A 13,604-nucleotide genomic window follows, 5' to 3' on the forward strand; every position below is an offset into this window, starting at 1 on the left:
TAATAAATTCTGACACAGTTCAGCTGATGTGCAAGGAGCCAATGCAGCTACCTTGGCGTGGGGCTTATTAACTTGGATGCAGTGCTGTGCAAATGCAGCTGTAACTGTTTGTGTGAGCATTTACCTGGAGCCATGGTGTGCTTAAACTAAGGAGTCCTCCTGAAAGTAGCTGTTTGATAGATTGTGTTGAAGAGAAACCTGAGGGGATGCTGTGAATTTCCCTTATCTACAAGATCTTTGCCCCTCATTTTTCTGGGTAAAGCAGAACAGCCTGCAGCTTTCCTGATAAAATCATGCTTTTTCTCTGTGACACAATTGGTCTTTTAACCTTTCCTGACAGTTCTGTGGTGGCTATAGCCAGGATATAAGGAAGCTGAAAAGACATTGTGAGTGAACATGCAACATAGCTAGGTTAGGGACAAGGGAAAGACTTGAAGGATTTTATTAGACTAAATAAAGAAGTAATAAGGTTTGCATTATCTCATTCTTTTTCAGCTACTGGTAAATTAAGCTTCAGGAATGGTTTGAGGTTTAGTTGCTAATTCAGGGTACATGAGCTCCGGAGATTTAGAAGGACGTGTGTAGGCACTAGCTCTTTTTCATGTGGTTACTCTTTAGTACTGAGAAGCAGAAATGTTGTGTTCCATTTCCAGAAAATAAAAGTAGGGCAAGCACTTACTGGAGTGTCAGTATTGTACTGGCCTTTTGCAGCAGAAAATTTATGCACAATTTAGCAATAAACTGAGAGGTTGACTCACATAAACATATTCATCATCTGAAACACAGGTGCCCAGCAAAAGTAAAAACATCTAAAGGAGGGCTGGCAAGAGAAGGCTTACTCCTGTAGATCTTCACCTGAGGAGAATTACCAGTTCGGGATTTGAAGCCTAATGGAAGTTTAGTTGTACCAGGTTGCTTTCTCTGTGAAAATCAGTTTTCATCCCTTTTTTTTGTTTGTTTAATTTCAGTTCTTGGGTGATCCACATACATATATTTCACACATCTCTGAACACCCTTTTTGTGTTTTATGACAATCTGCAAGCAGGCTTGCTGGATTGTTCCACTTTCCATACACTTTACAATTGGGGCTACTTAAGAAAGGCTAGCACTTTCTTAAATGAGTGTTACAAATTTCCTTTAAAATATAATTAAATCTCATAGGTTTTATAGGAATAGTAAGCAGTCAGAGTATTATCAAAGAGGGACTCATGGACTATCCTCCTTCATCTTTTGATGCCTGAACAAAATGCCTTGGCTCTGAGTAGACTGTATCCTCTATTAAGTCCCAATAACACTTGCAGGGGCTGCAGGGATAAATCCTTGTAGACTATAACTATTTAACACCCAGCAGTTTCCAGCCTGGAAATCTGCACAAACAGTTGCTCCATGTCAGCACTCCTAAATGTTTCCTTTCAGTTTTAATTTGGAAAATGGCCTGAAAATGAAGCTTAACTGACAGAATTTTCTATGGTTTCAAAGTGAGGAAGTATGGAGATTCCACTTAAAAACTCAGTAACTGTCTGAAAACCTGGAATTAATTTTGACCATATATGAGAGAAGATGCATTTCAGTATTTAGAACAGAACTCAAAGGAGATTAAAAAGAAAACAACAAAACTTGGTCGGGTAGGTCATTACCATTCCTTCAGAAGTGTGTGGGGATCCAGAGTAAGTTCTCAGGTGGGATGCCAGTGTGGTTAGATATCAGAATAGGTGGGATAAGTGCTGAGCGCAACATTGGAAGATGCAGCACATAGGCGACCCAACATTGTATCTTTGTTTCTCTGAGAATTCTTCATAGTAGAGATGGATATAAGAAAAGAAAGAGAGCCAAAAATAACCTTATTGCTCCTTATATTGGAATTCTCCTCCAGGACTAATTTAGCAATTATTTTACCTTTTCTCTTTAATGTGCTGAGACTTTGTGGACTTCTGTCTCCTGGCCTTTGTAAGAGCCATTCCTTTCATATTAATGACACATGAGCTCATCGGATTCCTGAACTGAAGAGGCATCGGGCTGGAATGCCACAGTGTCAACCTCTGAGCCTGCAGATGTGCATAGCAAGTTTGCCACAACACCAAATGACACGGTGGCAAAGAGGCGGTCTGCAAAGTTTGCAGATGCAAGTCAGATAAACAGAACAGCGTTAGCTATCCCAGCCTGCATGGCTAACCTTTCTGACAATAGATTGCTTCATGTCATCACATTAGTCCATTCAAATGTTCTGTCATTTATGTGAGTAGGGGTTAAATATGCACACCAAACTAAAGAAAGGTATTTGTTAATAAAGGCTGATAGAGGTGTTGATTTGGTCTACTGCCAAGGTTACGTGAAGATGATCTGATCTACTGCTAGGTTATTGCTCTGTAGATGTAGCTCATTACAGGACACGCTGGTTATGTCCTGCGCTGAGCCAACACAAGGATATGTGCTACTAGCATATAGGCACACACCTCTGGTGCATATGCCTGACACACTGCCAGTTTTGCTTAAAATTCGTAGTGTATGAGGCCAGGCAGAGTTGCTGTAACCATCTGGTCAGCTTTTTTGCAAAACACACATTCTTAGAACTTTCTTACATTAAAAAAAAAAAATTGTTCTTCATTTAAAAAGTGCTAGTGCTGGTGATTCCACCAAAATTTAGAAATCATGAATCAGTACGTTTTCCCCTGCGTTTTCCCCAATCATGAGATTGCAAATCACAATATTTTAGGCTATAAGAATGAATTTTTAGTTCCTTTAATCAGTAGTTTCTGGCCTTCAGGATACTCAGGAGTGTCTTCATAACAATGGAGGTTTTAACTGTCCTTTTAAACAAGCTGTACCACAACCTGTTGAACCCATGATGCCTGGTTTCCTACAAATTTGGGTTTCATGACTGAATTCTCTGTTGTCTAGTGAGATGCATGTTCAGAGTGAAGCGTTTCCCATGACTGGGCCCTTCTAAATACTTTCCCCTTTATAGATTCTCTGGTATCTCTATGGTTGAGATGAGGTCCAATCTCTCCCACTGTGGAAGGACTAATAGACTCTCCAGCTGCATCCACCTGCCAAATATCATTCTCCCTTAGAAGAGCTGCCAAGGGCTGAAATCCTGTACCGCAGTGCAGCCTCATTTGTTCAGCTTGTCTTTCAGGTAGCCAAAAGTTCATCTGCATGATTAAACAGTCAAAAGCTTTAAAACTGGTGCAACAGAATGTGTAAATTTGTCTTACAGATGAAAGCAAGTTTTCAGTAGTCTCATGAAAGGAAAATGATATTTTCAAATTTGATGTGAATTATATTCATCTCTCTTGAGCCCTTCTTTGAATATTTTTTCATAAGCTACTGCATCAAGAAGGGCACCCCTAAACCCAGCTGATGTGTTTGAGTGAGATAAGGTTTGCAAGATTTTCAGTCTTTTTAATCCCACCAGGTGCTTCCTCTATTTAGGATTTAAAGTTTCTCATACCATAGCCAATTTAGCCCACAAGGCATAGTTACCAAAGCATCCCCTATAGAATGATAAAAACCATTCTTCCCCCTGTACACTTGGATTACAATTTGTCGAGGTACATCATTCTCCATCTGAATCCAAGGAAGGACTGTCATGCAAAGTAGAGCTGTGTTCACTCAACCAGTTAAGAGAGAGTCCTGTAACAAGCGGTCATTATGGGTCCTGCCTTACTTTGCTGCTCTGTGATAAGGACCAGAGTAGATTAAATTTCCTGTGACTCACCTGCAGTTGGAGGAAAATTTATTGCTTAGTCGCTGCTACAGCATATGGATTTGTCTCTCCCTGTGTACACAGACATGCAGTAAGCATGCAGTGTCCCACTGAGGAGAACGAGCCTGTTATTTTGCAACAGGCTGTTGTGAAAACAGACTGTTTCGGGGGCACCTGCAGCCTCCAGAAGGAAAGGGAGTTAGCTGGGTAGTGTGGAAACTTCTGCAAATGGGTCAAAGTGTAGTGTTGTTAAAAGCCAGAAAGCAGGTGTTCACAATGTCCTTTTTGAGTAGACGAACAGTGTCAATAGGCAGTCAAACCAGAGCAGCTCTCCTGCTCATTAATTCCGTCTTTCGTTCCACCATTTCCTGTTCATTAACTCCCTCCTGCCTTTCCCCTGTCTGCCAGAGCACGTTACTCAGACTCAATCATTGTCTCCGAAGGGAAGGGTGTTGAAAGAAAGGGCCAGAGCAAGACCTCGCATTCCCCACCTCTCCTAAGCTATCTTTCCTACTAGAATAAAATCAAACAAGCATTTTACACTTCCTTGGAAAGGTAAATGTAAGTCAGGTTTAAGGAAGGTATGTGCCCTCCAGCCAGGATTTACCTTTGTGCTGCTTATTCGGTCAAGAAAACCTGTTTTTCTGAAGGGACTGTCTCACCCACTTCTGACTCTCACCCATGCTCTAAATCTTTCAGGAAGAAATAAACACAAAAGTCTGGTTTTGTTTTAACTGGCTTTTGTAAGGAGAGCAATTTGTTTCTTGTTTCTTTTTTGTAAGTTTTGAGATATTTTAAGTGGGGCTATTGTGCTGGGCTGATCATGGTGGCAGCTTGATGGACTGTATGGACACGCACACAGATAGACTCTGTAGTTGTTCTCTGAGGACAGTAGCAAACACCTCCCTTTTGATAGGTGATGGTTGACTTACTGTGGTCAGTGTTTGTCAGTGCACTGCTGGACCACAGGTCCCAGGCCCTGTCACAGAATGGACAAGGGGCCAGAGGACCTTCTCTTTACACCACTCTTCAGATCAGGGTCAGGTATAGTCAGCCTCTGCAGAGATAGCAAAGCTGTGTGCAGGGGAGGAAGGGTTTGTGGGCTGGAAAACTCACATGCTTTGGCCACAAAGCACTGTGTCTGCTGAGGTGATACAGAGCTGCCAAGAAATACAGTCCGCAACGTAGCTTTTTTATCCATTGTATTGACAGGCACCTGGAGTGGCAACATCTTGTTAATTACTTCATCTCCTTTATCCCGGCCAGTTAGTACTGGACTTGTTTTCCTACACAGTACCATTGCAAGGACTGGGACTGTGGAACCACAGTCAGGCCACTGGCTTGAGTGAGCCCTGGTGTGTCCCAGAGGGCTGCAAGTGCAAGGCCAGACTGGTGGACCACACAACTTAGAGTTGCTCTGCCCGCGTTTGCTTGGGCTGATGCGCCAGACTTAGTCCTTTTACACAGAAATGCTGCCTATGGCCTTTGGATGGTTTGATACAGTTCTGTCATAAGGCACTGATTCAAATTAAACATTAATGGCTACCATAACATGAGCTCGTGATTGTAAACACCTTGATCGAGGTGCACTATGCTTTCATGTCAGCTTTGCATGAATGCCCTCAAAGCCGTGCAGAAGTACAGAAGCGATACAAGCAGCAAGAAGAAAACTGACACTGTTCACACATTCAAGCAATTTCTCAGCAGAAACAGCATTCTCAAATCCATGAGACTTTTCTTGGCAATTTACTTTCAGCTTTACTTTATTCCAAATGGCTCCTGCCTGGCCAGCCCTGCACAAATAGTCATGGGGTGAACATTGCGAGGAACACCCGGTGCTCGTAGTATTTTCAGTCAGTGTTCGCTTTCAAAATGTATCGGGATGGATGACGGTGGTGAAGAACAAAACCAAAAAAGCCGACATGCATTATTTAGGACAAACGGACTTGATTATAGATCCTGAAGGTGCTATAAAACTGATGGATTACAGGCTCAGCATTTCTGGGATTTGAACTGTCTGGCTTCAACTGTGCTTTCATTGTGTCAGCTCCCCCTCTCTTCATTGCTTTTTGCTGGAAACATTGCACCGGAGCACAAGTGAAGCAGGTCCTAACTAGACCCAACAGCTGCCTTTTGTTGCTGCTGTGGAAACAGCTGTAAGGGGGTAATATAATCACTTTTCTGTTACCAGTCAGCTGCATATCATAAGCACCTTTCTTGGATGCAAGGGACCCGGAGGCAGCTCCTGTGGTGATGTAAATGCTAATTGGGCCCACAGCATGCTGTTTTGTGCCCCATTTGACATACTAAGCATTTGTTGTTCTGTCCCATGCACATAAAGTTGACTGAACACATATTCTGCGCTGCTTTTATTATAGTGAGACTCACATTTCATTCATGTGCAGGAGGGGTCTTTGCACTGGTTCCTGTAGTGGAAGGAATGGTTTCTTGGCTTTTTGATCTGTTTCTCATTTTTTGTGCAATAAAACTTTACTATGATGTCAGTCAGCTCAGGCTTGGAGTGCTCAGATTTGGGATGTTGGATTTTTTTCTTTTCCTTTTTTACAAATAAGCAAGTTTTGGATGGGTGATGGGGGTTGTTTTTACAAAAAACAAACTCACCTGGACTCACAGCATTTCTGTTTTTTCTGTCTGAGATTACTGATTTAAAATGAGATTTGATGGAAGAGTAGTAAGTCATAGAAGAAATCATAGAAAGAAAAATTTAACAGCTTATCATCACAAGTCACAGATCATAATGGGCAGGGCACTATCTGAGTGTACTTGGAGCAGGACTAGAGATTGTTCTTAGAAAACAGAAACAAATGCAAGAGTATGTAAATACTCAAGACAGCTGAGCATCACCATTAAGAAAGTGGTCTGGGGACAACTTGCCTGAGCTTTAGATACTGATTTTAATATATGTCCTTGGTCACAACAGTTGACTTACTTGAACTTCAGTTTCCCCCTATAAAGTCAACTCGCTACCATTAGAAGTACTTTAAAGACCCACCTTGGAAGGGGTTGTAACCAGCCAGAAACTGGATATACTGAGTCACCAAATATCCTTTGCAGCTGCTTTGATAGTATGTTTTCTGCTGAGGTGGAATATTACAGTATTTCACTGGCTAAATGCTATGTCTGATGGAGTCACTCTGTATCAGAACGTTCAATTAAAGATCACAGACCGTGAGTCTTCAGTGTTTATTGGTTTGGCACAAGAGAGTATATAACATGCCAGCTGCACATATGGGTACTGTAGGAGACAGATCAAGAGAGATCCATTATTGATCAGAGGTGGGAGGGGTGGTGTTAGGTATCTGCTCAGAAAAAAAGAAATATATGAATAAGTGTAAGAAACTAAGTCAGAAACAAAAAAACAGTTGCTACCTGTGTAAGCTTCTGTGCTGAACATCTTGAGTTACGCTTCATTTACACTGCATTTTTATATCCCAGGTTCAGGTTCAGCGGTCGTATTCTTGGCCTTGCTCTCATTCATCAGTACCTCCTTGATGCTTTCTTCACAAGGCCATTCTACAAAGCACTACTAAGGCTGTAAGTATAAGCATGCAACCATGCAGAAACCATGCAGAAACAGTGATCCCGCAATGAGTCCTACAGAGACACAGATCCTTTTGGAGCTGCTTCGAGCACTCTGACCTTCACGTTCTTCCCGCTGTTAGTTGCTTGGTCTGTGATAGAAAACAAATGTGTTTTAATTTTTCTTTACTTTCTTCAAGAACTTGCCTTCCATCAATACTGACTATTTTCATAAAAATGCATAATAAGTATGATATTTAGGAACACATATTTAAAAGTACTGACCCATAATTCCAGAGTTTACTACTGATTAAAAGTTATCAAACTTCAACTATGTAGAAGACTGAAAAGCATCTTTGATGGAATGAAACAAAATAACAAAAAAAAAGAGGGAGGTCATATTAAGAAAAATATTTAATTTCTCATGCCTCACTGGTGGAGTAGGTTTTCATTCTAAAACACAACTTGGGTTAATTAGGAATGCTAATGTAGGTATAAACAGTGAATGTTTCTTCTACTGTATTTTATATTAGCAAGCAGAAGATACCAGTAATATATTAGTTTCAATGTCAAGTTTATAAGGTTAACTTTAATTGACAATCTGGCCCTCTAATTAATAGACTGCAGTAAGACAAGGTACATAAAATTTGCAGCAATAAGAGAAAAGCCGTAAGTAGTAAGTCAAGACTGCAATTAAATGACAAAGAGCAGAATAAAGCTTAGCTGAAATAGTTTATCAATTAAGATGATTCCAAATCAGCGAAGGTATTTGTCTTAACAGTCCTTAGAGTTCTTTCACATGTATTTAATTAATATTTTTTTTAACAATGAGTATTGCTGGGGTCCACACACTCATATCTGTATTGTATCTGAGCTAGTCTGGAAGTAGCCTGAAACCAAGAGTGCTCCCTGCATCCTTATTGCCCCTTTAGGGGGTTTGAAACCAGACTGCTCATAACATCCACCCGCCCTTTCAACAAACAAGGCCAGCTCCTTATTACCAGAAGTTTAGGCTGCCTGGTCTGCCTTATGTCAGTCTTGTGTGCTCACCTCGAGGATGGTAGATACATGGAAGCAGCCAGGCACAGCATGGTGGGGCCCATCCAGACTGAAGGTAAGCATGTGCTCTGAAGTGCAGGGCATCCTGAAGATTCATGTAAAATCAAGCCCCAGGGGTGCCTTCTGACAGCAAGTAGTGCAGGCAGCCAACAGATTTGGCCTTGAGCCCAGCCATGCAAAGCAGACAGTTGTGGAACTGCTTTAAGAGGGTCTGTGTAACAGGCTTTGATGTTAACAAAACCAAACAAACACCAGCTTTATGTTGGATCTGCAGCATAAATTTGTTCACATTCTTAGTAGTAAGACATCCTGCCAATAGTCATGGACCTTTTTCTTTTTTCTTGCCTCGCAATCAGGCCATGTGATTTAAGTGACTTAGAGTACCTGGATGAAGAGTTCCATCAGAGCTTGCAGTGGATGAAGGATAATAACATCACAGATATCCTGGATCTCACCTTCACAGTGAATGAGGAGGTGTTTGGACAGGTGAGCACAGCTATGCGAAACATCTGAAAAGCAAATTTGAAGCTGACAAAGTTGAGCATGATGAACATCTTTCTGTCAGAACAGATCCTTTAGCCTTTCAATAACATTTTCTTCTCCTACCTTCTGTTTCTTTCAAGCCACCTGTTTCAATGCAGATGTTTATTCTTAGGGTGTATAATATAAAATACCAGCCCCCCTACAGGCCTATTGAGCCACACACTGATGAGCATGAGGAATTCTCTGAAGTGGAGTGCAGCTCTTCTCTCCAGGGTGTAGTTCACACAGATGTGGCATTTGGTGAATGCAAGCAATGTAACTTAAAGCTGATGTGACTGAAAGGATGAGGGGCTAGGAGGGAAGAAAAACGTTTGGCAGGTGGTGTAAGACCTGGCAGTTCTCACCATTATTTTGTCTGATACCTCCCTGTTAGGTTCTGTGTCTCTTACCTTGCACCTACTTAACAACTTGGTATGTACATCCATTTATTATGCTTTCTACCACTCAACTCCACCTTAGTCAGACAATTCTCTTTAACCTAGCTGATCTGGATAACTATAGCCTGAAATAGGGTGCAATCCTGGCTTAAGTGCAGACTGGCAACCAGAACAAGTGTCTCCTGTGGGATTCTTTGGCTTGCATTGAAGCCTTGGTGCTCTTTGCTGTTGTAACCCTTGCTACTTTATAACTGTCTTCAGAAAGCCTTGAAGGGACCCAAAGCAATATTCAGAGGACCTCTAAGGAGATACTGAAAACTAGAGAGGCTGAAGAACCAAGCTTACCAAGTACTGCAGAAGCTCAAGGGGTGGAAGTTAACTTGTGTAAGGAGCAGCCACACAGTGTCAAAGGGAGCAGAGAGATCCAGTGGAATATACAGAGAGTGGCTCTCAGCCCTTGAAAACAAAGTTGACAGGAGGAGTTTGCACAGAGCTGGGCTAGCTCTGCAAGCTAGGGGAAAGTCAAGGCTAGTTTCTGAGGGGAGGAATTCTGGCCCTTAGAGTAAAAGGGCTGCTCAGCTATAAGCTTGAAAGTAACAGAAAGCAAGCAAGACATTGGGGGATATTTTCAAAACTGAATTTAGTATGCTTATAGTACAAGGTCATGAAGGACGAGCAGAGTCAAGGGTGGATGAAATGAAAAGGATGGGGCAGAAGAATTGACGTAAGAAGTCTCTGTAGGAATGATAACGCTGTTTTTCCACAGACTTAAATGCAGGGGGTTTTCATGGGCTTTGAGCTGAGAGCTTGCATGACATTCAATTGACAGTACAGTGATTTCCCTGGAAGGTATGGCTATATAAGACTAATACACAAAGACAGACAGAAATGTACAGACATATTCACAAAGACAGATGAGACAAATTTGTATTTACACTGGAAGACTACAAAGTTGAATAAGAATCTCAGCCTGAATTGCCCTGATGCATCTGAAGGTAACATTTGGCATGCTAATTACTTGTTATGCTCTCCCCAAAGAAAAGAGCTAGACAATTACATAGGAGTCTGTTGTGGAAGATAAGAGATGGCTCCAAAGAGAACTGAGAAAAATCACAATCTGTTGTAGATACTGTGATCTGAAAGCAAAAGAACACTAAAAGCCAGATTTTGATGCCAGTTCGCATGTCTAGTACTTTATTTCACATGTACTAGACACTAACCTTGCTAGATCTAGTGATGGGGGAAAAAAATTATTGTCGCTATGAATTAGACTGTCAGAATCCAAGAGTCCTAAGTGAAAGTGAGATTTTCCCCTTTCTGAAATTTGCTAAGTGCTGACAGCAAAATAACAAAGAAATCGCAGTCACGTTTTATGCTCACAGATGGATCCCAGTTGGAAATTCTTGCATGCCAAGAGTATCTGACCACTTAAATGCCATCTGAGCATGCTTTGCTGGATACATGTGCAAGTGTAGATCACAGTGGGATCTCTGCTAATATTTGGGAAGCTGGATTTCAAGAGTTGGGTAAGGGAAACAAGAAATAGTGGTTCTTTGAGAAGCTGTGTGGTAGATGGGTTACAGCCCTTTTGTCCTGCTTCCACAATGACTTTATTATGAAGCAGTCACTACTACTTTCATTTTTTCTTTCTTGTCTCATCTCTGACATGTTTTTAGCATTTAAGCCTTTGGGGCCAAATCCTCTTTCTTGGTACCTTTTTTATTAGAATTTACTACTGAGGAGTTCTAGCCTTCTTGCATACTGGAGCATGGAGCGCTACTGTAATAACAAAGATACGATGTCAAAACAAGCATTACACATTTTTACTGGTGGGAACTCGATGCCAATTTGAGAATTTCACTTATAAGACAGAGAGAGGTGTCAGTTGCTTGTGACCCAAAGTATTTTCTCATGCTTTTACCCAGTAGAAAGTGTTCTTCCAGGCCTGTCTCCAAGCTCTATATGTGGATACAGCCTGCCTCTGAGTCCTGGCAATTGCTCCAGTCAGGTAAAAGGAATGGGCTAGACTGGTTGAAATGTCTCCTTGCTACTCTGAAACCTAATTCTGAACTGAAGCTCACAGCTGTAGCTAATGCCTCTATGAACAAGAAAGAAAAAATAGGGACACATTGTTACTGATTGTCCATCTCCAATTCTAGATAACTAATTGTATTTGAAATGATATGGATAATGAGAAATTGAAGATATCACCAGCCTGTCTACGTGTTTGTGGGAAGTCTTGCAGGAGTTTTAGAACATCTGGGCTTATGGTTGTGCTTAAAGCTAGACAATGTTTAGTCTTTGGTTTTGACAGATACATCTTAATGCCGTACAGTCTTGAAGGATACAGCATGGCAGCTGGGTCAGAGTCTTACCCGCTGGATGATGCAGCGTTGGTTGCATAATGTTGGTGCAATGATTTATATTTGGGAATTTAACCTGAACCAGCTAAGAATTCCTAACTCATTACATCTGACCTTACTTGTTGTCACTGTTTCTCAACAAAGCTACAGATTAGATGACTCATTCAGTGTTTCCATAATTCATGTTACAACAGGTCCCTCAAGCAAAGTGACCTAAATACTATATATGCTGTGTGCTGTCTGTTGGGCTAATAGATAATAATATAAATAATATGTAAATAATACAAATAATGAATATGTATTCCTGCATCTCATTTACTGTCTGTGCTAGACGTCATTGTTAACAGAAACAGAAAACTGAAGAGGAGAGCAAAACATTCTTCCTTTTAAATCCACTAGATTGAATGTGAAAATAATTGCAAGATAAATATTATTTTCCGTCACATGTGAGAAGGAGTATGTGCTTGCCAGGTAGAATCTAGACTGATTCCTTAAATCGCTTCTCAATCTTAAGTCTTAGTAACCCAAGCCAACTAAATTAACCATTAAAATGCAATGAAATGCAGTAGCTCTTGGTTTAAAAAAAAAAATTATTTTCTGTACAAACAATTCTGAGGTTTGGATGGGTGATACAAAACTGAATCCCACAGTGACTATATTTGTCATCTGTACAGGGTGCTGTACAGGTCTTGTTTAGATAGTGTATCAGGAGTATTCATTCTGTGATAATTTATTTGACTATTGGCATTTCTGAGTAAACGCTTTTATTAGCACTTGGGGAATGGTAGCACTTGTGGCCTAAGAAACAAGCAGATATCCCTTCCAGTTGGTGAAACAGTCTGACTATTCCAGTACTGTGATTGCCTCTCCATCCTATTGTTTCCCATACTGTTGCTTGGATAATCTACAGCAAGTAGCAAGTAGCAAGCTGGTATGGTTGTCAGCCTCTCTGCAGCTCCTGGGCGGGGGGAAAAGAGCAAAGGATGAAAAGATGGCGTGCAGTGGCACATTGTATATGGCTTATGGATGGTGCTTTCCAAATCAGTCTTTGCTGGTACAGTTTGGAGTAACCTAAAGGTCAGTCTAGTTTCAGCTGGGGATAAGTCTAGGGCTAGGGCTGAGGGGGTGTCCCTCATTATCCTTTTTGTTTCTATGTGTTGTACGGCAAATGGACAAGAGGTGAGGGGGCCAGAACTAGAAATATGACTTGTTACATTTTTCACTTACATTTTCAAAGTACAACTTAAATTTGAAACACAATGTGATCCATACATTGCTACACCGCTATTTATCTTTGTTCTGTAGGTGACAGAGAGAGAGTTGAAATCTGGAGGGGCAAATACAGCAGTGACAGAAAAGAACAAAAAAGAGTACATCGAGAGAATGGTTAAGTGGCGAGTGGAACGAGGAGTGGTTCAGCAAACAGAGGCCCTGGTCCGTGGCTTCTACGAAGTAAGTAACAGAACGATGCTCCCACAGTCTTCCATTCCTCACCTGAATGAGGTGACCCCATGGTTAAACTATGCTTCATTGGTACCCTAGGAAATAGCTACACAGACATAGATGGCAAGAAATTGGAGTGCCTGCATCTGTAGAGATAGGGACCTTGGATATAGCATGTTTAGCATTTAGGGAGAAAGGAAAGAAAGGTGTATTCTGAGTACAATAAAGCATAGTGATCAAGAGTTAAGAAAGATACTGCTTTCCATTCACATAGTAAAAGAAGTAGGCATTTGCAAATTTTGTTTTCCCCTGCTGTGATACAAAAGAAGATTGTGAAGAATTGTACACTTCAGTGAGGAGCTGGTGTGACTGAATCATTAGGGACTCATTCCAATAAAGTTGGTCCTAGGATACAGTCAGCTATTATCTTGCTGGTATTCATGGATGCTGCTCCATTGTTGTCCCTGGATTTTGCTAATTTATCTTTGCTGAAGACCTGGAACTGAGAACATCCTTCTGGCGGAGCTGCTTGGATGAAAACCTGTGGCTTTGCTGACCCACACATGTAGTCAC

The 13,604-nt window shown here is 41.2% G+C and overlaps 1 protein-coding gene across 1 annotated transcript in view; it reads left to right on the forward strand.

Annotated features, from left to right (window-relative positions):
- Positions 1 to 13,604, forward strand: part of HECW1 (HECT, C2 and WW domain containing E3 ubiquitin protein ligase 1) — a 271,938-nt gene that overhangs the window by 247,476 nt on the left and 10,858 nt on the right. Inside the window, exons 23-25 of the mRNA XM_075054515.1 lie at positions 7,163 to 7,261; positions 8,662 to 8,791; positions 12,894 to 13,040. Of these exons, the coding sequence (XP_074910616.1) occupies positions 7,163 to 7,261; positions 8,662 to 8,791; positions 12,894 to 13,040 (376 nt within the window). The remainder of the gene's footprint in view (positions 1 to 7,162; positions 7,262 to 8,661; positions 8,792 to 12,893; positions 13,041 to 13,604) is intronic.

This window comes from Buteo buteo, chromosome 2 (assembly GCF_964188355.1).
Source record: "Buteo buteo chromosome 2, bButBut1.hap1.1, whole genome shotgun sequence".
Classification (NCBI taxonomy): domain Eukaryota; kingdom Metazoa; phylum Chordata; class Aves; order Accipitriformes; family Accipitridae; genus Buteo; species Buteo buteo.